This window comes from Bubalus bubalis, chromosome 11 (genome assembly GCF_019923935.1).
Source record: "Bubalus bubalis isolate 160015118507 breed Murrah chromosome 11, NDDB_SH_1, whole genome shotgun sequence".
Lineage (NCBI taxonomy): Eukaryota > Metazoa > Chordata > Mammalia > Artiodactyla > Bovidae > Bubalus > Bubalus bubalis.
In genome coordinates this window covers 88434173-88460104 of record NC_059167.1, presented here as the reverse complement: position 1 = coordinate 88460104, position 25932 = coordinate 88434173, and the positions used below count along the sequence as shown (strand labels likewise).

Below are 25932 nucleotides of genomic sequence, written 5' to 3'. Positions count from 1 at the left end.
CGCATTTGAAGTCATCAATCGGCTTTTGGCGGACCTCTGCCCTAGTTCACTTTCCTCCTCCTTTTGTTAGATGCTTTTACCTCGACGACTTTAATCAGGATCGGGAAAGCAAAGGGCCGTCTCCGTGGATGGTCGCTTCGCGACCTCTCGGGTCTCGGGACAGAGTATTCCACTTGATTCCCTCACTCCGGACTCAGCACCAAGCACTTGCTCCTGTGGTCCCGCCCCGCGACGCGCAGGGGCGGGGACGGCCGGGAGCTGCCCTCTTCCAACATGGCGCCGCGGCAGGCGGGTCCGCTCTCCGGATCCCGGGGTTCCGGCGCCGCGCGTTTTGGTTCCGGAGTAACAGTGCCCTCGCCGCTGCCTTCCCCCTCCTGCCGCCGTCTTCCCCCTCCTGCCGTTGCCGCCGCCGCCGCCGCCGCCGCCGCCAAGACGCTGGCCTCGGATGGCCGCAGCTGAGTCGCGCGCCCCGCGTACTTTGGCTGAGGTGGGGCAGAGGACTCGTCTCCGGCCTTCCCGGGGACGGTCCGCTCGGCTTTCTTTTGGTCCGGCGGCCCTGGAACTCCTTCCTAACAGCCCCGAACTGAGTCCCCCCAAGTCGGGGACCCTCCGCTCCTCTTAAGGAGGAGTGGACACCTGCCGCTGTATCTCCCTAAAACGGGGTCCTCTCTTTGCCGTCCCCTCACACCCACACAGACGGCAGAGAGCTTCACGATCCCTTTTGCCATCTTCTCCAACTCCAGAACCTTCTGACCTCCGCTAGTTCCTTCTGGCTTCTGCCCCTTATACCCCGTCCACTCTCAGCAGGAGACGTCCCTCAACCCCCTACAGCTTGGGCCTGGCTGCGAGCCTGCGGGCTGCTTCCGGACCACCTCCTCTCTTCAACCCTCCACCCGCTCCGTGCTCTGACCCACGGTCCTCCTGTCACCTCTTGGCGCCCCCCACGTCTAACCAGGGGGAAGGGGGCCCCCCTACCAGGATGTGAGCCCCTTTAACCTGTAATGCTGTGGCTGCTCCTTGGCCCCTTCCATGCCATGGAGAACCAAGTGCTGGTGATTCGCATCAAGATTCCCAATAGTGGAGCGGTGGACTGGACAGTGCACTCTGGGCCGCAGCTACTCTTCAGGGATGTGCTGGTGAGTGCTAATTTCAGTGTGTCGGTCCTAAAGAGTGGGGCGAGGCATTTGTGGGGTAGTCAGCACTGTGATCACTGAATCTTACCCTGGTGGCCTGAGCTAGTGACCATTGCTGGCCTCCATGTGGGGGCGGTTTTATTGCTTCCACAAGCATTGATTAATTGCATGGACTGAAATCTGACAAGTGTTGAAGTCCCTGGGGAAGTAGAGATGAATCAGATTGGACCCCTGCCCTCAAGGAACTCAGCCTGGACTGGGATAAAATTTTTTACACAGAAGCAACCAACTGAGATACACAAAGCTGAATCTAGAAGAGAGTTTTGTGGAATGTCCCTGGCCGGATTCCAGGTCTTTCTACTGAGTTCTCTAAACTTGGTAACTAGTGAAAAAGAGAAAGAAGACCAGCCTAACCAATCACGTTTTAGCAAGCCTAAAGTGTCCTAAGTTTTAAGATAGTATTTTATGTAAAGAAAGAGAGGTAAAACGAAGAAAAAATGCAGCCCATTAAACTATGACATGCCATACATTGTACAAAACCCAATTTCAGAGATGTTAAAATAGAGGTGTTATTTCAGAGATGTTAAAATGTACTTTTAAGACTCAGTGAAGCCTTACTTTCATAATAAATATTCAAACTGTATTTCAAATAAAATGGAATGTTAGACTTGGCACTCAGCTTTCTTTATAGTCCAACTCTAACATTCATACATGACTACTGGAAAAACCGTAGCTTTGACTAGATGGACGTTTGTAGGCAAAGTGATGTCTCTGCTTTTTAATATTCTGTCTAGGTTGGTCATAGCTTTTCTTCCAAGGAGCAAGCGTCCTTTAATTTCATAGCTGCAGTCACCATCTGCAGTGATTTTGGAGCCCAAACGAATAAAGTCTGTCACTGTTTCCATTGTTTTTTCATCTGATTGCCATGAAGTGATGGGACCGGATGCCATGATCTTCGTTTTTTGAATGTTGAGTTTTAAGCCAACTTTTTCACTCTCCTCTTTCATCAAGGGGCTCTTTAGTTCTTCTTTGCTTTCTGCTGTAAGGGTGGTATCTTCTGCGTATCTGAGATTATTGATATTTCTCCTGGCAATCTTGATTCTAGTTTCTGCTTCATCCAGCCCAGCATTTCATGTGATGTACTCTGCATATAAGTTAAATAAGCAGGGTGACAATATACAGCCTTGACATACTCCTTTCCCAATTTGAAATCAGCCTGTTATTCCATGTCCAGTTCTGACTGTTGCTTCTTGACCTCTTCCTTCATGGTAAGGCCCAAGCTCCTTGCTTGGCATGGTCCTCTGGACCCATCTTGATTGGCTCATGCCTGCCTGGCACCAGCTTCATCTCTCACTACACCCACATGAGCATCCTGTCCTCCAGATATATAGAATTAACCTTGAGTTCTCTAAGATGCCCAGGCCATGTCTACTTGGCCTCTTTCTTTAGCTAGCCTGCGCCTACCTGTCCTTCAGAGTCGAGCTTCACTTTTCCTCTGTGTTGGTCTTGGTCACATGCCCCTCCTCTGTGTGCCCACAACTTTGTCCTGGCAAAGTACATGGGTTTTGTGCTAATTTTGTTGGTCCCCTCCGCTAGATGATAAAATTCTGGAGGAGATGGGCATCTTTGTTTCTGGTGCTAGCTAGGACCCTGAAAGATTTGTTTATGAGGGAGCTTCAAAGAAGATGCACACCATTATGGTTTTGTGGACAGCACACTAGGTTTTGAATCAAGAACTTTGGATTTAACTATTAACTAGGCAAGTCACTGTTCTTCTCCAAGCCTAAATTTTCTTGCTTGTAAATTAGGAGTAATGATACCTGCCTCAAAGACTTCTAAAGATTAACTGAGATTGTGTCTTTGATGAGAAAGACATGAGATTTCTTTGACTTTACTCATTTGAGACAACAGAAGGTATTTTTTTAAGTAGAATGGTTGTTGTTGTTTAGTCGCTCAGTGGTGTTCAACCCTTTGCAAACCCATGGACTGTAGCCCTCCAGACTCGTCTGTCCATGAGATTTCCCAGGCAAGAATACTGGAGTGGGTTGGCCTGTCTTCTGCAAGGGATCATCCCGGCCCAGGGATGTCACCCACATTTTCTTCTGCACCGGCAGGCGTGTTCTTCACCAGTGAGCCACCAGTACAATGGGCCCAAGTAGAATGCTGCAGTGTTGGAAACAGACTCTGGAGCCAGGCTCACTGGCTTTAAATTGCAAGCCTTACCGTACTCACTCGAGCAAGTGTCTTCTGTATCTCAGTTTCTTCACTGGTAAAAAGAAAACAAAATAGGGTTGCGGGATAAAAATAGTGCCAACCTCATAGAGTTCTGAGTTCTAGGGCAGTTGATACCTGTAAAGTACTTACAACAACCTAGAGCTTACTAAGTTCTAAGTGTTTTTGTTAGCAACGGAAGAGACAGGGCCTGGGCATCTCTTAGTTGTACATTGGCTCAAGGATGACTGGCCTAAAAGTAAGCCTTGCACAAACAGTTCCATGATTGAGAGCTGAGTGCAAGGTGCCTTTACACGTGCTTACTCAGATAAGCTCAGGTGGAGCGTATTATGTTGGGAAGGCCTGATGCAGGGCTTGTGACTGAGGGTGCTGTGCGGTATATCAGGTTATTTGAACTGCAAGCTCAAATCTTGCAGGACCGCTGAGCTCTCTTTTCCAAGTTTTCCTTCAGCAAGAAACCAATAGTCCACATCAGCATTTTTGGCTGGGAACCTTAAAATTTTAAGCCAAATGAAATCTTCACTGTTCCCCTTCATCTGATGTAACTGTCCTCACGTCATTTTTCATATGAGGACTCATGAAACCCAGATGAGGAAAATGATAAAGCCACACGGCTAGTTTCTGGCAGAATCAGACATGGAAGCCAGAAGCAGTTTGTAGTGACTGAGTCAGCTGGAGCTGAGGGTGTTTTGGACTCGGAGTTGGTAGTTGAGGGCACCACTCATAGCTCTACCGAATGGCTGGGACTCCCTGGGCAAGTCACGGGGCCTCTCTGGTGGCTGTGTCCTCCATCTGAAATAGGGACTGGCTGCCGTGTGAAACAGGCCCAGCTGGTCCTCTCGGGGAGAGGCATGTGGGTTATCCGTTTTTCAGCTTTCTGTGTTTCACGTCGTTTTTGGCGACACAGTCCCCAGTTTGGGGAAAATTGTGTAGGAGGTCTGGATTAGTGAGTGGTAGGAGAGAACGTTCCCCCTTTCCTCTGAATCCTCTCTCCCAAGTTCCAGCCCACATTTCCTCTTATCTGTGAAGTGTCTGTCGTAACTGAGCCTGTGATTTCTCCTGCCTTCTAACTTAACTACTATTTGCAAGTTTATGTCTTTTATTTGGCCCTTTTATCATACTGTGTGTGCTTGGTTGCTCAGTCGTGTCCGACTCTTTGCGACCCCGTGGACTGTAGCCTGCTAAGCTCCTCTGTCCATGGGATTTCCCAGGCCAGAATGAAAGTGGGTTGCCATTTCCTTCTCCAGGGGCTCTTTCCTACCCAGGGGTTGAACCCGCATCTCCTGCATTGCAGGCAGATTCTTTACAAGCTGAGCCATTGGGGAACTGTAATGCTCTGAATTGTTAGTCTTTTAGGTTTGTCTCTATTTTTGTGACAGATTATAATCTTCCTGACGTCAAGGAGTAAGTCTTATTCTTCTGTTACCTACAGTTTTTTGTTGTCTTTGTGCTCCTGGCATGTTGTGGATGCTCCCTTATATTTTTGGTTTGCCATTGGTTTGACTGAAGGGAAGGAGAAGAAAAGGATCAAGAAATGATCACCATCCCATGTGTAAACCCATGTGCTCTTGGAACATTCTTTAGGTTGGGCAAAATGTTGAGAATAAGGGTCATTTTGAAATTAATCACTTAAAATACAACTGGAAAATATGCATAAAGTTGGATGTGCCTGCTTAGAAAAGACCAGGAGATAGTGTTTTATTTTCCAACTTTTTCCCCTTTGTCATCACGATAGCTCCACTTTATTTGCCTCAACAGAACAAGGTGGCTGGTTATGTTCATGTGATTCTCATGATTCCCTCACGATTCTTGCTTTTTCTTTCTCTCTTTCTCCATGTTAGATGTAAAGTTTGTGTGGCTCCTTGTTTATGTTGATGGGCTAAGGAGGCCATTGTTGCCCAGCAGTGTGTTCAAATAGTTGTTAGAAATTTGTCATTTGATGGGGATCTGCTGTTCATAAGTAGGAAGGATCCTAAGTTAGTTTGCTCATTCTGTAGGGTTGACACCTCGAGACTGGTTGTCTGAAAGTAAGCAGTCATGACCTAGACTTGGAGAGCTGGGAAGGTGGAGGGTGTTTGCCCTTCTCTCCTCTCTTTTAAACCAATACTGGCTAGTCCTCAGTAAATGCGTAGAAGGATTAAGTGAACAGAGATCATCCTCCATTAATTGCCGGGTGCTGAAATTTAGGGTTTTGTTATGAGCTAAGATTTGTAACGTTCCAGTCATCAGGGACTGTTTTATTTATTTAACAGACACTAATACTGCGCTTAACATGTGCTAGACACTGTTGTAAGCACTTTATAAATATTAACTTATTAGTCCTACAAGGTAGGTACAAGTATGATCTCATCTTACACAGAAGGAAATGGAGGCCCAGAGAGATCCAGTCACTCAGGGCCTGAACAGCAGAGCCAAGGTCCAAGCCTAGCAGTTTGGCGGTCCTCCACACTCTCAGGCTTTGCACCGGTTGCCTGTGTATTCCATATGAACTCAGCAGCTTTCATTTACCTGTCACTAGATACTTTGTACCTACAAATATCTGGAAAGAATTTTTTCTTCAATACTAAAATCTTTTGCAGGTACTTCCTCAAAAAGTCGTTTCATTTGCTAAGACTAAAGGAAAAAAAAATCTCTTTTGGCTCTAATGAGTGAGGACTGCCTCAGATAGTTCCTTTTGATCAATTTCATATGCACAGATTGACTTAAAGCACACACACACACACAGAGTAGAGGCAAGGCTATTATGCAGATTGCCACTGCAGCAAAAGCTTCTAAAGAACTGCCTTTAGAAGGAAGTTGCAGCCACCACACTGCTAAGTGCCCTGCTTGGAAGGGCTGTGGGCGCCCTGCTGAGAAACACCGCGAGCAGCTTTGTCAGCCGCCGGCGCCTGGTGCCAGCTGTGGCACGGCCCGGGAGGGACGTTGCAGCAGAGCTCCCCGAGAGCGATGGAGTGTGTAGACCATGTGGGTTGGACTGGACATCATGGAGGGTCACTGTTCCCAGAGCTGTTTCTCGAAGGTGTTCTGTACCCTTTTAAATACACTGTCTCTGTAGACTATTTTTCAAGTGTTTTTAACTTTACAGGTTCATTTAAACATTGATACCAAGTTATATGCACTTCTTTTGTAGGCTAGATTAACTACATAATAGATTAACTCTGTTTTGATGTCATTAAATATGTTTCTCAGTTGCACAGAGTAGAGGTTGATAATTCTTTGTATTAAATGTAGTATTATAGATTTACACCATCATGATGGAAACTTGTTTTTTGAATTCCTCCCATTATGAGTCCAAGGCATGGTATTGTTAGTTACATATCAAAAACTACATTTGTTGAAGATCTATGGTGTATTAGGTTAGTTCATGTTTATTACATTATTTAATACTTTTTACATTACCTCCATAAGTACTGGACTTCCCAAGTGGTTCAGTGGTAAAGAATCTGCCTGCCGTGCGGGAGGTGCAGGAGACATTGGTTCGATCTGTGGGTCAGTAAGATCCCCTGGAGGAAGAAATGGCAACCCATTCCAGTATTCTTGCCTAGAAAATCCCATGAACAGAAGAGCCTGATGGGCTGTAGTTCATGGGGTTGTAAAGAGTAGGACATGACTTAGTGACTGAGCATGAACACAGGTACCAATAGCATTATAGACCCATATTGGAGGATAATCAAATTCAGGCTCAGAGAGGATGAGTAATTTGTTCCCGGTCACACAGCTTGTTTAGTGCAGAGCTGAGATTCAGATCCAGGCCAGTCTGACTCCTGAAACCTCTTTTTCTACTAACAGTACATTCCTTCTTTAGCTTCCCACAGAAGAAACCTATTTTTTTTGGTAAATGTGCAACAGTGTACTTGTCTATGCTATTGAATCCAGGGTAAAAACTTACATTATTAATACAGAGAGGAAAGGACATTTTAATGATCCCCTCCCCTAGAAAAGATTTAAACTCTAAAATAGAGATTTAAACTCTGGACCTAGATTGCTGGGCTAAGTGTGATTATGTGCTAATGTTTTTATAGTTTATGCCAACATTTCAAAAATCTTTTCCAGGTTCACATATTTCCTCTAGGATTTGCCACATGTTAGCAGTAAAGAAGATGGCTAATTGTGTTTCTTTATTCTTTCTTTGTTTAGGATGTGATAGGCCAGGTTCTGCCTGAAGCAACAACCACAGCATTTGAATGTAAGTCTGGGTTATATACTTTGACTGTTTCTGCAGTAATTTTTCAAAGGGTTTATGGGTTGCGTTACTTTAGAAACTGACAAAAACAGATTATTTATGATCATCATATGGTACATTTAAATATTTATAAATTAATGCAAGTTTAATGATGATACTGAACCAAGTAATATTTTCTTATTTAATCATATCTTGGGTGTACATATTTCTGTAATATAGCTTTAATTACCAACATGACCTTTATCTGCTCTTGCTCCTCACTGTAATAATATTGTAGGACAAAATGAAATGTGTAAACTACCTGTAGGCCAATGATTATTGATGAAAAGATTTTAATCCTTTGCTACCTTAAAACAGCAACAGAGTAGAGCAATTAAGTGAATGTTGCGTGGAATAATTCTGCTTTAATGGGTCTTGGCAAGGCTTTTGGATGGGGACAACAACACTTCAGGTCTTGAGTCATTCCCCACCCCCACCAAACCAGTTGGCTTGGGGCCTGGGGTGGGGGCAGGGTGTACTAGAAAACTGGTTTGACATAAGCCAGGGGGATGTGAAGGGCCAAGAAGGGTGAGAGTTTAGTCAGGAGCACAGGGCCTCTGGTGTTGGGAAGGATAAAGAAAGGTTTGTAACTGTGGCCCCAACTTTTATTGAAAATGTGGTCTGCTTTTCCCTGTGGAAAAATGTACAGTTTCTCCACATGATTGTATCTTTTTTGTTCTTGTTTTTTAAGCAGATGGTTAATGACAGAGAGTACAAGGTCCTCTCTTTTATTTATGTTCTCTTGGAGACAAATTTGACAATATTTAAAATATAGAATGTTCAAAACCTTTGTCTGGACAGATCCACTTTTAGGAAACTGTCCAACAGAAATACCTACACATGTGTTGAATGCCCTTCAAACAAAGTGTACATTGTGAAATTTTTTTTTTTTTTTTCTTTAATTTTGGCTGCTCTGTAAGGCTTGTGGGATCTCAGTTCCCTGACCAGGGATTGAACTTGGGCCACAGCAGTGAAAGCATCAAACCCTAACCATTATGCCACAGGGAATTCCCTGGAATTATTTTTAAAAGCAAAAAATTTAGAGGTAAGCTAAATGCCTAGAATAATTAATTAAGAATTTTAAACATTGACATGGAAATATATTTGGGATATACTGTTAATAGGTAAAATACATATGGTATGATCCCATTTTGATTAAATATAGTATGATCCCATATTTATTCCCTACTTCCACCTCCCAACTTTGTGTACATATTGAGACAAAGATCTGAAGAGGTGCCCTCTGCAGTGCTTTCCAGTCGTTTCTCCTGAAAAGCAGACTTGGGGCTGTAGTGGGGGAAGAATTGACTGAATGAACACACTTCCTGCTTTATCTCTCTCTCTATTGCTATTTCAGTATTCTCTATTGAATATTTTTCAACAATCACTTCATGGTTTTAAAAGCTACTTGAGTAGAACTCCTAAAATAATTAATAAAGAAGAGTATTGTATTAACCACACTGAACTTCATATACTACTGAAAAATAGTATGTATATCTGAAATACATGTTAGTGTTGCAAGCTCTTCAGACGCCTTGCGGTAACTCCTTGGGGGTGCCAAGGATTTTATGGATGGTCTGGTAATTAACATTGGGGGTACTTAACTGCTGCTAGATGCTGTGTTAAGAGTGTTCCATTGGTTATCTCATTTAATTTAACCTTCACAAGATCCCCATGAAGTACTTTGAAGGACTGTTATTTGCTCTGTGCTACTTGAGGACATCTCCTCTAAGTAACTTAAGTCTCACAGCTAGTAGGTGATAAAGTGGAATTTCTCATGTGTATATTCTCAGCCACTGTCGAGACTTGTTCTAAGAGCTGTCATAATTTTTGATGTTGTGCATTCTGATTGTTTTTAGGTGAGGCAAAAAAGAATCTTATCTTGCTTTTTCTACTTCTGCCTTTCTGTATCCCTCTACAAGTGGCTTGATGTACCTGTGCCTTTTTGGCTTTCAGAGTCAGTGTTCACAGTAGTAATGCTGATTATTTTAGCTATCATTTATTGAATGCATGTCAGGAAGCAACAGTTAGAACTAGACATGGAACAACAGACTGGTTCCAAATAGGAAAAGGAGTACATCAAGGCTGTATACTGTCACCCTGCTTATTTAACTTATATGCAGAGGACATCATGAGAAATGCTGGGCTGGAAGAAGCACAAGCTGGAATCAAGACTGCCGGGAGAAATATCAATAACCTCAGATATGCAGACGATACCACCCTTATGGCAGAAGGCGAAGAAGAACTAAAGAGCCTCTTGATGAAAGTGAGAGTGAAAAAGTTGGCTTAAAGCTCAACATTCAGAAAACTAAGATCATGGCATCTGGTCCCATTACTTCATGGCAAACAGATGGGGAAACAGTGGAAACAGTGGCATACTTTATTTTGGGGGGTTCCAAAATCACTGCAGATGGTGACTGCAGCCATGAAATTAAAAGATGCTTACTGCTTAGAAGGAAAGTTATGACCAACCTAGACAGCATATTACAAAGCAGAGATATTACTTTGCCAACAAACATCTGTCTAGTCAAGGCTATGGTTTTTCTAGTGGTCATGTATGGATGTGAGTTGGACTATAAAGAAAGCTGAGCACCAAAGAATTGATGGTTTTGAACTGTGGTGTTGGAGAAGACTCTTGAGAGTCCCTTGGACTGCAAGGAGATCCAACCAGTCCTGAGTGTTCATTGGAAAGACTGATGTTGAAGCTGAAACTCCAATACTTTGGCCACCTGATGCGAAGAGCTGACTCATTTGAAAAGACCCTGATGCTGGCAAAGATTGAGGGCGGGAGGAGAAGGGGACGACAAAGGATAAGATGGTTGGATGGCATCACCGACTCAATGGGCATGAGTTTGGGTAAACTCCGGGATTGGTGATGGTTAGGGAGGCCGGGTGTGCTGCAGTCCTTGGGGTCGCAAAGAGTCGGACATGACTGAGCTACTGAATTGAACTGAACTAATTGATGGGCTGCTGTGTGCCAGACAGTGTTCTTGATGATGTACCTGGATTGTTGCTAATCTTTGCAATAATTGTGTAAGGTAGGAAAATTACACTTGTGAGGAAACTGAAAGTCAGAGACATAAAGAGATTGTTGAAAGTGATCAGCTAGGAAGTGGTAAAGTCCATATGTAAATACAGTTCTGTTTTGAGCATGAAACTTGCAGCCTTTGTAACCAAGCACGTTGAAAGCCTGTGGAGGGTGTTAAGTGTGGTTTATGAGTGTGATGGAACAGTAAGTTCCATCTTGAATAAGTAAAACTTTGATCAAAGAAATATTTATGGTAATATATATAACACTGAAAAGTATACTTAACACTAACAGAAGAAATGTTTAAATTTCTAGGTTTAACTTCTTAGAGACTTTACTTTCCTCCCCTTTCCTCCCCCCCACCCCACGACAAGGGCAATGGCGCTATACCCATCAGCTTCTGGACCAGTTTTAGGTGGCAAGAATAAGAACAAATGGACACAGAGACAAAGTGATGATAGTTCTTCATTTTATTGTGTTCAGATTGTTGTGAACTTTCCATTATAGACTTAAAATCCTATGTGGGCTTCTTTCATTAGTGTTCTAGGGTGACCTTATTTTCTGTAACAAAGATCCATACTAATGAATGAAATTTATGTGCAAAAAATACTGATAGTTGGAAAGATGTAGTTTATATGCTAATTTGCTGAAATGTTAGAGCTCTTTCAGTAGTTTATGGTATGATGGAACAAATCTTGAATAAATAAAACTTTAAGATATTTATGGTAATATATATTATTATATATATTTAATATATATATTAAAATAATATATATTATTTATGGTAATATATATATATGGCTGCTAAGTGTGGTGGTTTAGTTACTAACTTGTGTCTAACTCTTTGGGACCCCATGGGCTGTAGCCTGGCAGGCTCCTTTGTCCATGGGACTTACCAGGCGAGAATACTGGAATGGGTTGCCAGTTCCTTCTCCAGGGGATCTTCCTGACAACAGGGATCAAACCTAGGTCTCCTGCATTGCAGGCGGTCTCCTGCATTGCAGGCGGATTCTTTACCAACTGAGCCACCAGGGAAGCCCTGCAAAGTATACCCAGCACTAACCTATACAAAAGAGGTGGTATTATATTTAATGATATAATTGACAAGAGAAAGGACAATGTCAAATTTACCTGTTCTGTATAAATGTAGAGAAAAAGAGTAAGTGGAAAAGAGGGGAAGGGTTAAGGTTCTCTTACCGGAAGTTCAGTTCTGAGAAATGCCATCTTGCTGGTGAGACCCCCAGTCCCCACCAGTGCGGCTCATGCCTCTGGGCACGTCACTGGAGCAGGTGACCTGTTGGGCCTGCCCTCCAGTTGGCTGTGTGCCTGTTTCCCATCCTCCCTAGATTTTGATGGCTTGGTGACAGGGGCCACGTTTTATTTCACCCTGGCTCTCTTCTCAGTACAGTGGACCCTGTATATCCACAGGTTCCACATCTGCCAGTTGTATGACATTATTTTATGTTAAGAGACTTGATGGTCCACGGATTTCGGTGTCCTGTTCGTGATGGAGCGGGAGGGATGTGGTTCTGGAACTAATACCCTGTGCATACTGAGCAACAAGTATGCTTTGTGCCTCGTAGAAACACCTTGTTGAGTAAGATGGAATGTTCAGAAGAGAACTGTAAAATGCGTGTAACCTAAAGTTAAGTAAAACATTTGCTTTTTTGGGGGGATTATTTGTACAGTTATTTAGCCATGGGATATAACTAGTTGGTGGTGGACAATTCAGGATCCAAAATCAAATTCCCACACTTGTCCTGAGAGGGCAGAGGGTCTGTAAGTGGTTATATTCTTTCTGATTTCTGTTCCTGGGGATAGCATTTCCAAGGGGATTTAGGAGTGAATGAGGGGAAGGAGTCCCATTCGGGCCAGACTTACCTTTTGGACTAATAACCTCAAACCTCTTTTTCTTTTTACCACTTTTAGGTGAAAGTACTACTTTTCAATATATAGTGTCTAGTTTTTTGTTGTTTTAAGTTAAGATGATCTTAAAAAAATTACAGTCAGTATCAAAATAAAGCAAAAAGTCCCCATCCCCAATTCCCTAGTTAACAGTTTCTTCTGTATCCTTCCAGATATTTCCTCATACATAATATATACAATATTGCAGCTAGTTGCCCCTGCCATTACTTAATAGTATATATTGGGTCTCTTTCTAATGTAAGTGTATATAAATCAACTTCATTCTTTTGGATACTCTTATGGCTATGACTTAATTTATTTAACCTGTTGGTGGACCAGTTTTAAGTTTAAGACGTTATCAGTTTTTTTAGTAGCATTAGAAAAGAAAAATGCTGCAGTCAACAACAGCATTGTCTCTTATGACTTTCCATGGTATAGAAATGGATTTGGAACTACTGAAACAAAGAGTACCGTATTTTATGTTTTAATAGCTATTTCCATGTTGTTCTTTAGAAGGTAGAGCCAATTTGCACTCCCACCAGCAGTGTTCAAAAATGCCCATTTCTCTCTACTCTCAGCAAATCAACTTTTTAGTTGATGTCAATTTGATATGTGAAAAAGATTATTATATTATAATTTTATTTTGTATTTCTTCAATTATAAATGAGCTTGAGCATCTTTTCATTTATATTTTGGTCATTTGTATTTAATTTCTGTGAACTATTTATCAACTTTGCCCATTTTTCTGTTTAGGTTATTTGTGTTTTTCTAGTTGATTGAAGAGCTTTCCTATATTAACAAAATTGGTTCTTTGTATTAGATGTTATATTTTTGTTTAGTTTATTGCTTTCATTTCAGCTTATTTTGGTCTTTCTTTTTTTTCCTCTCTCTTTTTTTTTCCCATGGAGAAGTTTAAAATTTTTGCATGGTCTGGTTTGTCATATTTTGACTTCTGGATTTATGTCATGCTTTGAAAGGTCTTCCACATTCCAAGATGCTGGAGAAACATTAATTCAGATTCTTTTTTCTTTCTACTTTAATGAGGTTAGATACGCACTTTTAGGTATGTACGTAAATATGTATGTTTGTATGTGTATTCATGTGGGTTCTTTTTCTTTAATAAAACAACATGTATTTTATTACAAAGGCAGAGGATTTTTAAAAAAATTTTTGTACCATCTTCAGTTTATTTTGGTGCAAGGAGTCAGGCAGAGATCCAACTTGATTTTTCAAGAAGACAGTTGATTCCATGCTGGTTATTGAATAATTTGTCTTTCCGCAGATATGAGAACACTTCTGAGATGAAGCTAAATTCCATAACCATAAAACATCTTGTATGTTTGCATGTGTGGGCCCTATGTATGCTATAGGAGCTCGACATTCATATAGGTCCAAAGAGCCCTGCTGATTTTCACATTGTCATTAACAGATTAATGAGTACACCAACACATGAGGTGAGAAAAGTCAACTGTGCCTGCTAAGGAGTTTCCTGTGCATCGTTACATGTGTTCCTCTCCCTGGATTTTCTCTAGACAAGTTACTAGTATAAAATTACAGTTGGGCTGGTGTTACTGGATAGTAAAAATCTTACTGTTGACTTGGTAGATGCATTTTAAGTCTATGTAGACAAATGCTGACTTATAAATACCATAAGGTCCCACTTTTCTGGGATACTCTGATGTCATATATTCTGATCTATAGCCCTCATATGGATATCTTCACATTGGTTAAGCCAGGTGTCTGAGTTTTGGTTCAGAAAATATGACTTTAGGATAAATCTTTGTTTTGTTTTTCTTTAACTGTGACTATTTTATACTCACTCTTCATTGAATAGAATCCTTTTCAGTTGTTTTATGAATTTCTGGGAAAAATTAAGCATTATCTTCTTACACTGTACCATACCTAAAAGCTAACTGTTTGCCTGTAAGTAAAACTGGGTAGGTTAATGAAAAATTGTAATTTCATATTAGACATACACTGAGTCTAAAAATTAACATGTAAGCTATATACAATGGAATATTTGTTGTCTTTGTTGAGTCACTAAGTTGTGTCCAACTCTTTTGCAACCCCATGGACTATAGCCCACCAGACTCCTCTATCCTGGATTTCCCAGGCAAGAATACTAGAGTGGGTTGCCATTTCCTTCGCCAGGGGATTCTTCCTGACCCTGGGATCAAACTCATGTCTCTTGCATTGGCAGGCAGATTCTTTACCTCTGAGCCACCAGAGAAGCCCACAGTGGAATATTACTGAGCCATAAAAAGGAGCAAAATAATGCCATTTGCAACAACATGGATAGATGTAGAGATTGTCATACTGAGTGAAGTAAGTCAGACACAGAAAGACAAATATATACTATCACTTATGTGTGGAATCTAAAAAAGGGGGATACAAATGAGTTTATTTACAAAGCAGAAGTAGAGTCACAGATGTAGAAAACAAATTTATGGTTATCAGGGGCAAAGGTGGGTGGTGAGAGGGATAAACTGGAAGATTGAAATTGACATATATACACTACTATATATAAAATAGGTAACTAATAAGAATCTACTGTATAGCACAGAGAACTCTACTCCATACTCTGTAGTGGCCTATATGGGAAAAGGATCTAAAAAAGGAGTGGATATGTATATATGTATAACCGATCACTTTGCTGTATATCTGTAACTAACATAACATTGTAAATCAACTATACTCCGATTAAAAAAAGAAAAAGAAACCCAGGGGAAAAGACTATCCTGGATGTGGCCTAGAGATGCCTTTTAGTGATCCATCAAAATATCTAATAAATGTTTTAAATGGTCCCCATTGCTGGTGGAAAAAAATTAACATTTAAGAGCTAATTGTGTATTCTTAGAATTTGGAACAGTATAAAGGGGGCTTTAATTTATTGAAATTTTATTTTGAAATATCACTGATGCAAAAAGTCCAAAACATTTTTAGTCTTATGAGAGTAGTTGTTAGTGGCAGTAGTAGTTAGTAGTAGTAGTAGTAAGTATTGGTAGTCTAGCTGTTTTACATGAGAATTTAGAAGTTTAAGTCCTTTACTCAAACACCAGGTTAGTTCCTTAAGGGCAGTAGATAGTGATGCTTGTTTTTCAGGGTTTTTTTTTTTGGCTGCACCCCATGGCTTGCAGGACTTTAGTTCCCATCCGGGAATTGAACTTGTGCCCCCTACAGTGGAAGCACAGAGTATTAATCACTGAACCACCAGGGAAGTTCCAGTACCATTCACTTTTGAGTCACTAGAAACCCAGCGTAGCACCTGGCACATGGTAAACTCTCAATTTGTGCTTCTGGAATGTATGAATGGTTGAAGGAGTGAAGTAGTAAGGACACGCCTTCTGTCTCTCATCCATCAGCAAATCCTGCTGGCTGTTAAAATATATCCAGCATGTAATGACTGCTCAAAATCTCAACTTGGTTTAGGCCACCATCACCTCTTACTTGGACTAGGACCGTGGCCCCCTGACTTGTCTCCTTTTTCTGCTTTGCCTCCACATAGCCTCTTCCTCAGACTGCAGCCAAAGTGATTCTTTTGGAAGTTAAGTGAGATCACTGCACTCAAGACCCTCCAGGGTTTCTTTCTCACTCAGGAGTGAAAGCCAAGTCCTGCAAGGCCTTGCCCTTTGTCATCTGCCCCCAGCTCTACTCCATCCTTACTTCTGTGAACTCGTCTCTCTCTCCTTCATCTTATTCTCAGTCTGTTCCAGCTACTCTGGCTTTCTTTTAGTCTCTCAGGCATGTCAGGTATTCTTCTGCCTCTCTGCCTGAAACATTCTTTCCCCAGATATCTGTATGGTTCATCCCCTCATCCCTTTTAAGTCTTTCTCAAGTAGGGTATAACCTCCGTGAGGGCAGGGGTTTTCCTTTTTCTACTGTTGTTATTCCCAGTGTCCAGAACATTACCTATGACATAGTGGGCACTTAGATATTTTTTTTTGGAAAGAAAGAGGAAGCAAAGAAGAAGGATTCAGGAGGTGGGAGGCATGGAGCTAAAATAAAACTCACAGATATGAAGATTTAGCCTTAGAAACTATGGCCTCCAGTCCTGACCAGATCTTAGACCCTGAGAAGGGTTCTAAACTTGGCAGGTCTTCTGATCATTTCCTGTTGATGTCTTTTTTAACCTCAACAACTCTGTTTTCATTTCTTTCCTCTTGCCTTAGAAAAATGCCTTTGCTGTAGTTCTAATGGACCCTCTTACCTGGCACTGAAGTAATATGACACATGACAAATAAACCACAGTATTGTCTTAAGCTTCTGTGTGGCTCTTGGCAGAAGCTCAATTATTTCTCTCGAAAGCTGACTTGAGCCCTGCCACTGCAGTGGGTGTAGTGTGCCTCAGAGCTCCCCAGAATCTGCTGTTTGTCTGCTGTTTACTCGGTGGGAACTCTGCTTGCCGTTCTGACCGCCCCTCACCTGAGGCTGCCTCTCCTCCATTGGGCCTTTATGTTCCTCCTCTTGGTTTCTGTTTTGGATTGCATGTTGCTTCGAAGGAAATCGCTACTAACATATGGCCTGTTATGATTCTCTTTTCCCAAACTCTGCCATTTTGTATATTTGTGACACACTGCAGATTTTGTGAAGATGGCTTCATAATATTTGTTTACCATCTGCTGCACTCTATTTGGTATCTTGCTAGGATTTTTTTCCTCCATTTTAAGTGACATTAACAGAATCCAGCCAGTACATAGACTTTCTGGTTCTACTTTTGCTTCCCTAATGTGCTGGAAAATCATATTACTATGCTCCAGGCAACTAGAGAAGGCTGGAATTCTCATTGTGAACCAGTGTTTCAGAGCGCTTCCCTGCCCCCCTTCTTGGTCATATCTAGTAATGCTTTTTTGGTCAGATGGCAAAGAACCTCCATGTATAAGGCAAAAAGAGTTCAAATTATTTTTTTCTACTTCTCTTAGTGCATTGGCTTCCTAGTGTTCTTCAGTGTATTTATACCTTTGACACTTTCTGCCATTTTAGTAAATTTTTTATGATTTATGGTTCCAACTAGTGTACATTTATAGCTAATCTAGTTTGATAGGCCCAGCCAGAGTCTTTGATAGATGGACTGACTATGTATATCCTACTTTTTATTCAGAAAAGTATTTTAAGTTATTGTCATACTAAATTGCTTGGTATGTAGATCTACTTCCTTATCCTTTATTAACTTGTCATTACTCTCAATTCATTGTCTACTTAAAATTTTTTTCCAGCTTTATTGAGATATAATTGACACATAACGTTGTGAAACTTTAGGGTGTATAATATGTGGATTTGATCGTTATGTAGTGCAAAATGATTACCACTGTAGTGTAGCTAACATGTCCATCCTGATACATAATTAGCGTTTCTTTTTTGTGGTCAGAACATTTAAGATCTGTGAGCAGTGTTCAAGTATGTAATACAATATTGTTAGCAATAATCACCGTACTGTACATTGGGTCCTCACACTTTGTTAGTCTTACAACTGTAAGTATATACCCTTTGACAAGTATCTCCCTGTTTCCCCACTCGACAACCCCTGGTAACCCTGAATTTCAATTGTTTAGATTCCACATATAAGTGATATCATACAGTATTTGTCTTTCTCTAACTTATTTCACTTAGCATAATGCCCTCAGGGTTCATCCATGTTGTCAGAAATGGAAGAACGCCCATCTTTTTTCATGGCTGAGTAATATTCATGTTTTTGTATCTGTGTCTGTGTGTGTGTGTGTCTGTGTGTGTGTATGTGTATGTATACACATCTTCTTTATCCATCCATCGATTGATGGATACTTCAGTTGTTTACAGTTCAGTTCAGTTGCTTAGTTGTGTCCGACTCTTTGCGACATCATGAATTGCAGCACGCCAGGCCTCCCTGTCAATCACCAACTCCCGGAGTTCACTCAAACTCATGTCCATTGAGTCGGTGATGCCATCCAGCCATCTCATCCTCTGTCATCCCCTTCTCCTCCTCCCCTCAATCTTTCTTAGCATCAGGGTCTTTTCAACTAAGTCAGCTCTTCGCATCAGGTAGTCAAAGTATTGGAGTTTCAGCTTCAACATCAGTCCTTCCAATGAATACTCAGGACTGATCTCCTTTAGGATGCACTGGTTGGATCTCCTTGCAGTCCAAGGGACTCTCAAGAATCTTCTCCAACTCCACAGTTCAAAAGCATCAATTCTTTGGCGCTCAACTTTATAGTCCAACTCTCACATCCATACGTGACTACTGGAAAAACCATAGCCTTAACTAGATGGACCTTTGTTGACAAAGTAATGTCTTTGCTTTTTAATATGCTGTCTAGGTTGGTCATAGCTTTCCTTCCAAGGAGTAAGCGTCTTTTAATTTCATGGCTGCAGTCACCATCTGCAGTGATTTTGGAGCCCAGAAAAATAAAGTCTGACACTGTTTCCACTGTTTCCCCATCTATTTGCCATGAAGTGATGGGACCGGATGCCATGATCTTACTTTTCTGAATGTTGAGCTTTAAGCCAACTTTTTCACTCTCCACTTTCACTTTCATCAAGAGGCTCTTTAGTTCCTCTTCACTTTCTGCCATAAGGGTGGTGTTATCTGCATATCTGAGGTTATTGATATTTCTCCCGGCAGTCTTGATTCCAGCTTGTGCTTCTTCCAGCCCAGCATTTCTCATGATGTACTCTGTATATAAGTTAAATAAGCAGGGTAACAATATACAGCCCTGACGTACTCCTTTTCCTATTTGGAACCAGTCTGTAGTTCCATGTCCAGTTCTAACTGTTGCTTCCTGACCTGCATACAGGTTTCTCAAGAAGCAGGGCAGGTGGTCTGGTATTCCCATCTCTTTCAGAATTTTCCACAGGTTTATTGTGATCCACACAGTCAAAGGCTTTGGCATAGTCAATAAAGCAGAAATAGATATTTTTCTGGAACTCTCTTGCTTTTTTGATGATGTAGCGGATGTTGGCAATTTAATCTCTGGTTGCTCTGACTTTTCTAAAACCCAAGAAAAAGAAATGCAGAAAGGCAAAATGGCTGTCTGAGGAGGCCTTGCAAATAGCTGTGAAAAGAAGAGAAACGAAAAGCAAAGGAGGAAAGGAAAGATATAAGCATCTGAACGCAGAGTTCTGAAGAATAGCAAGGATAGATAAGAAAGCCTTCCTTAGTGATCAGTGCAAGGAAATAAAGGAAACAAGAGAATGGGAAAGACTAGAGATCTCTTCAAGAAAATTAGAGATACCAAGGGAACATTTCATGCAAAGATGGGCTCAATAAAGGACAGAAATGGTATGGACCTAACAGAAGCAGAAGATGTTAAGAAGAGGTGGCAAGAATACACAGAAGAACTATACAAAAAAGATCTTAATAACCCAGATAATCATGATGGTGTGATCACTCACCTAGAGCCAGACATCCTGGAATGTGAATTCAAGTAGGCCTTAGGAAGCATCACTACGAACAAAGCTAGTGCAGGTGATGGAATTCCAGTTGAGCTATTTCAGATCCTAAGATGATGCTGTGAAAGTGCTGCACTCATTATGTCAGCAAATTGGAAACTCAGCAGTGGCCCAGGACTAGAAAAGGTCAGTTTTCATTCCAGTCCCAAAGAAGGGCAATGCCAAAGAATGCTCAAATACAGTGAGTACAGATATTTCCGTAAACTTCTGATTTCAGTTCCTTTGGATACAGACCCAGCAGTACAATTGCTGGATCATATATTAGTTGTAATTTTAATTCTTTGAGGAACCACATACTATTTTCCACAGTGGTTGTTTCAGTTTACATTCCTACCTACAGTACATGAGGGTTCTCTTTTCTCTGCATTCTCACCAACACTTGTTCTCTCTTGTCTTTTTAATGATAGTGTAACAAGTGTGAGGGGATACTTCATCTCAGTTTTGATTTGCATATCCCTGATGATTAGAGATGTGGAGCACCTTTCTGTGTACCCATTGGCCCTTCGTATATCTTTCTCGAAATTCCTTGTCTTTAGAGAGAAGTGTATTCTCATTTTAAATTTCAAAGCCAATGATTTGCTCTTGGGTTGCCATCATGGCTTAGATTTTGCCTTTGGGCCAGAATCATTTGTCTTCTCTTAGTGTAATTACTTTTTCAACTCGGTCTCCTTTCTGACAAGAACAAGGAGTCTTCATTAAAACTACTAATTGCAATTATTAAAGAATGAAGTAGACAGTCCTTCAAAGAGCAATCTGTAAGGGAAAGTAGTTCCTACATAAAATGAAGCCTCTCATTAATCCATGAGAACTACTAATCACTCTGTCTTATAAACCTGATTCTGTCCTCAGGCTTTATTAGAATGCGTCTTTCAAGTTCCCTTGTCTCCTTATGAGACAGCACTTCAGGTTTGCATCGAAGTTGCTCTGGCGTTTTGTCTTAAGTTTTTTCTGTCCACTTAGAGCAGAGTGCCCTTTAGTGTTTCATCGCTGCTTTCTATGGAACTGCTAAGTAAGAGATTATTCTGGTAACTGACTTCCCTCACAGTTACCAGATTATTTATGGTAACTGAACTAATCCTTCAGTGATTTCATAGAATTTTAGAATTATACAGTCTTTGGTTTTAAGTAGCCTTAAAGGTTCAAGCCCAAGCTTGAGAGCTTAGAGAATTATTTTTGTTGTTATTGTTACTGATTTAGAGAGACTGTGATTGAAACAATTTTTTTCTGAAATCTGTGCCTTCTCTTTAAAAATTATAAAAAGGCTCTTCACCTGTTTTATTAACTCCAAGTACTTGTTCATTGCATGTGGACAGTGCCTCATTGAGTCTAGCGTGTATCGGGATTTGAAGGTCATCGTCCCTTTGCAGCCAGCATCTCTACAGCTAGCTGTGGTGCAGCGATGAGGTTTACATGAAGCCACTTCATTCAGACCGAAAATTTTACCAACTTCAGGACTTCATCAAGAACAAATCATTTTAGTCCACATCCAAACTGAGAATTTAACTTGCTTTTAAAACAAAAAATGTAAAGCGCTTTCATATGTGGTGCTATGTAACATTATATTCCTTTTTACAGTGTCTGTTTTTTTCTCCTTTGTTTCCTGCATTTATGTGACAGCTTTTTGACTTAACCTTGAAAATATTAGTTTCTGGAACCTATGTAGGAACTATCTGTTTCCAAAATTAGAACAGCATTTTTCTCCCAGTTTGACTCTAGCCTATAGCTTAAAGAAAGAAAGAGAGGGAAGGAAAATGCTGGATTTCTGTGTAGTTCTTTGTATATGTAACCTCCGTAGGAATATGCCTTCTTTGTTCCTGAAGGTGACCGCTGTGTGCCGTTTATACTTAAGAGAGGCAGCTCTTGGTAGGTAATACCAGTGGTGATTGTTGCAGCTCCTAGCTATGTGAATATTCAGTGTGACTTGATGATACTGATTTACTTCCAGTTGCGGAACTCTGCAGGAGTGAACCTGTGTCTAGGATCCAGAACAGTTACTCTGGAGGGAAAACCCCAGTGAGAGCTGTTGGCCTGGTCACTGAACAGGACAAATTCAGATGCTGCTTTCCCTCGTACTGTCAGATTGCTGTTGGCTGTGAGGGAGGAAAAGAAGGTAGCATTGTGCTCTGAAATAGGCTAAGTAGGAGAGAAAACAGTCTCCCTCTTAGGGTTCCCGTGGCCTGGTCACCAAACAGTGGGCTATCTTAAAAAAAGCAGCTAGACAGGAGGGAGGGCCTGCTGAGGTATGGTGGGCAAAGATCCGGGTGCTAAACTGAACTCCCCCTATATTTTCAGTAAGAGTTCTCAGAGCATGTCATGCTAGCTTATTCTCTTTATGATGAGAGATTTGTCTTTTTCTCCAGGCCTGGGATCAGGTTCTCTGCCTCTGATCGAATCAGCAATTAGATGCCCAAGAGTGACCAAAATAAATAAATAAATAAATCCTAGCTTGGTTTCAGAAATGCACACCAGTGGAGGCACCCGTTTGAGAGCCAGCCTGTCCCTTCCGCGCTGTCCCCTTGGGAGGCTGTGTATGGCTTCCATCAATGTTGCCCTTGCTCAAAATGTTTTTGGCATTTTTCAATCAACTGTACATTTAGAGTCTACCAAGTATGCCGTTTTCCTGTTGACAGATCTTTATCCTCAGAAGGATGAAATAGCTAGCTAAATATTTAGAAATAACCAGAAGTCATTCTGCCTGGCAGATAGTATGGATGAATGAGTGATCAGATGTGGACAGTTTCATTAGGGACTAAAAACAAGATCTGGTATTTTTGCTTGACTTATCTTCAGGTTCAGAAAGCAGTTTTGGAGACATATTTCACGACTATTTTAATTAAGGGAAGGATCAGTGAAATTAGTGCATTGTTCTGGATGTGGCTCCTTTGATGATCCACTTACTCAGATTTACCCATTCTTGTTCAGTATTTTGTGAAGTCTTATTATCCTCTAGTTTTAAGACATTTTAAATGATTTCACAGTAGTGCAAATCACCATTTGAAGCTTTCTGTGGTCATAAAGTACTCAGTATAAGTGAAACAGTTCAGAAAATGAGAGATCAAGTGGGTTATGAGGAGAACTGTATTACAGTTGCTTTGTAAGTTAACCTTACACTGGGCTCTCAGTTCCGTAAAAAAGGGAATGATAATAATCAAGTCATATTGTCCACATCATAGAATCGTTATGAGGCTTTTAAGGGTGTATGGAGCATAAATCACAGTGCCTTGTGTTATAGTAGTGTTCAGTAAATGATAGCCATTTTTATTATGCTATTATGACATGACAGATTGCCAGGAGAAAGGAAGAATGGAGAAATAGAGGGATAGGGTGCCGTGTAGGAAAGCAAAAAGTACTCATAGTTGAATAAGATTGGCCTTTCTTCAGTTTTTAAAGTTCTTCAAACCAAACCTGTTCATACTCCAGTTGTATGTACTTTATTTTTAAAATATTTATTTACTTATTTGGCTGTGCCATGCAACATGTGTGATTTCAGTGTCCCGACCAGGGATTGAACCCATGCTCCCTGCAGTGGAAGCCCAGAGTCTTAACCACTAGACTGCCAGGGAAATCCCTGTATTTGCTTTAACTTAGGTTCCTGTCATAAATGACATGAGCAATATTTTAATTTTCAGCTGTCCCTAAAATTTATAGTTCTTTATTGAGATTCTGTTGTATTCTGAACAAAAAAATCAATACAGCAAGCTAATAATGTCAACATCTGCAACATACAGTGTTGGGGATGTGGACATCAAGTTTGTACAAACCAATTGTATTATGTTTCCAGCTGACATGGTTTTCGTATATTAAAAAAATCTTACCACGTACATTATGTTGCTTTTTAAACAGATGAAGATGAAGATGGTGATCGAATTACAGTGAGAAGTGATGAAGAAATGAAGGCAATGCTGTCATATGTAAGTCTACTACTAATGAGGGCTTTTCTAAAAATCTTGTTGTAATTGAGGATGCAGTTTCTTGATGTAGTGAAGATATGAAAGTAAATCACAGTTGCTCTTAACATTTTTCTATACAATATGTAAAATTTTTAAAGATCTCCTTACGTGAAAGTTAAGGGCATTCTTTTCAAAAGACACTTACTGATCATATCATGAACATTAAGAATAATGCATCTTAATGACTTTTGCATTAGGTATGGCGCAGACTAAATGGACTATCAATTTCCTGTATTTTTTATGCAGTACTTAAAGTAACGGCTCATTAAAAATGAACCCCTGGGCTCTAAAAAATTTTTCAAAATCTACTTTCAACTGGAGATCCCTTTCACCCCTTCCAAACAGACTGTAGTTATAATGTAGCTGCTGGCTTAATGTGGATACATGACTTACAGATGTACTCTCAGTGATTTTATATACTAACCACCCCACCCTAAAACGAACTGCAGGGTTACTTACTGAATCTAAGTGATTTGAATATATCCCCAAATGACTTTTCTTTTGTGTTTCAAATTTCAGTGAAAATTTGCATTAACATTTGTCTCAGGGCCAAGGTAGATAGACAAGAAAAAAGGATACATTTCTAAAACTTTAATACTAAGCTTGAATAATTTAGCTACTCTGGAGAGAAATAGCTCCCTGAACCCTGGTTTGTTCTTTTCTCTTATTTCATTTTTTCTTAATTCATTTTATTTTTTCTGAGCTTGCAGTCTGTGTACAAAACCTTCTCTAGTGGTCTGGTGAAGAGAGCATTAGACTGGAAGTCAGGAGACCACTGCCCTTCTCTGGCTTCCCGGCCTTAGGCAGAACACTTAACCTTTCTGTGCAGTAGTTGCCTCATCTGTCAATTGTGGATAATAATACTTGTCCTTTCTTCTGCACAGGGTCATTGTAATGGTCAAATGGGATAATAGATGTGAAACCCTTTGAAAAGTTAAAAATTCTATACAAATGCAAAGTGGTATTATGGTGGAAATGATGGAACTGGCACCCTGGCTTTTCAGTGAGTCTCTAATCTTAGCAAATGATTAGGTTGTAGGTTTTTAACCAGGATATTGTTTCATTGTAATGAAAACTGTAAAATATCTGTATGGGTTTCCACCAAGAGTTTTAATTTAGGGTAGGAGGAAAGAGAAGAAGAAGGATGGCATGGTTAACAGAGCGTTGCATTCAGACCAGCACAGAGTAGAAAAGTCAATTTCCCATTGACTTCACATTAACTTATTTGAGAGTCTTTGTGCCCTGAGAATTTAGAGCAGGGCTCATCAGTACCTTGAAAGGCAGAGTAGGATTGTCTGCTGAAAGGTCTAGCACTAGTATTGATTGATCCACTACCTCTCCTGAGAATGTGACATGCCTATTTTTAGAAACACACACACAGATGGATTCCAGTTTTTTCACATGGATCCACTGCAGAGAGAACATTGCTGACATCCATGTACTTTCATTATGTCTCTGACATGATCTCACACAAAATTGTGCTTTCAAAAATGTACTTTTGGGAAGATCTAACAAACTGTGCTCTTTGAGAAGTGTCACTACATGTGATCCTAGTGGTGGTCATAATTATTTCCATTGCTGAGTGCCCATTTTACACTAGATGCTTAAGGTATTTAGTTTCCTTTGGCTTTAATCATCACTCTGTAAAGTAGATATTATCATCCCTACCTTTCAGACGGGGAAGCTACGGTTAAGAGACATGCCCAAGGTCTTACAGCTATCTGAGTATGAATATGGACTATACGTTCAGCTTCTCCTTGTGCCAAGGCCCGTGCTCCTTCGCTGTTTCATACTGCTGCTCTCCCACCCACCTTCTTGCACATTAGTACTGGGAGCTTTCTATGTGTTAAAAAATGAGCTTTTTTTTTTTTTTTAATTAAAAAAAAAAGTTTTAAAAATTGTAAAAAACAGAGTACATTTTGTAAGATCTTATTGGCTTTATATAATGATTCATGAATTGGGCAACATCCCATCCAGCAGATAGAAAGGCACTCTAAAGACGTGGCAGGAGACAGGACAAGGAAGTCACTTTAGCCAAGA

The 25932-nt window shown here is 40.7% G+C and overlaps 1 protein-coding gene across 8 annotated transcripts in view; it reads left to right on the top strand.

Annotated features, from left to right (window-relative positions):
- Positions 1-283: 283 nt before the first annotated feature.
- The window catches only part of MAP2K5 (mitogen-activated protein kinase kinase 5), a 266618-nt gene continuing 240969 nt past the window's right edge, over positions 284-25932 (top strand). For all 8 annotated transcript variants that reach the window (XM_006052082.3, XM_044925392.1, XM_006052081.3 and 5 more), the window contains exons 1-3: positions 284-1136; positions 7503-7551; positions 23786-23853. In XM_006052082.3, coding sequence (XP_006052144.1) covers positions 1002-1136; positions 7503-7551; positions 23786-23853 — 252 coding nt within the window. In that variant the 5' untranslated portion in view covers positions 284-1001. The remainder of the gene's footprint in view (positions 1137-7502; positions 7552-23785; positions 23854-25932) is intronic.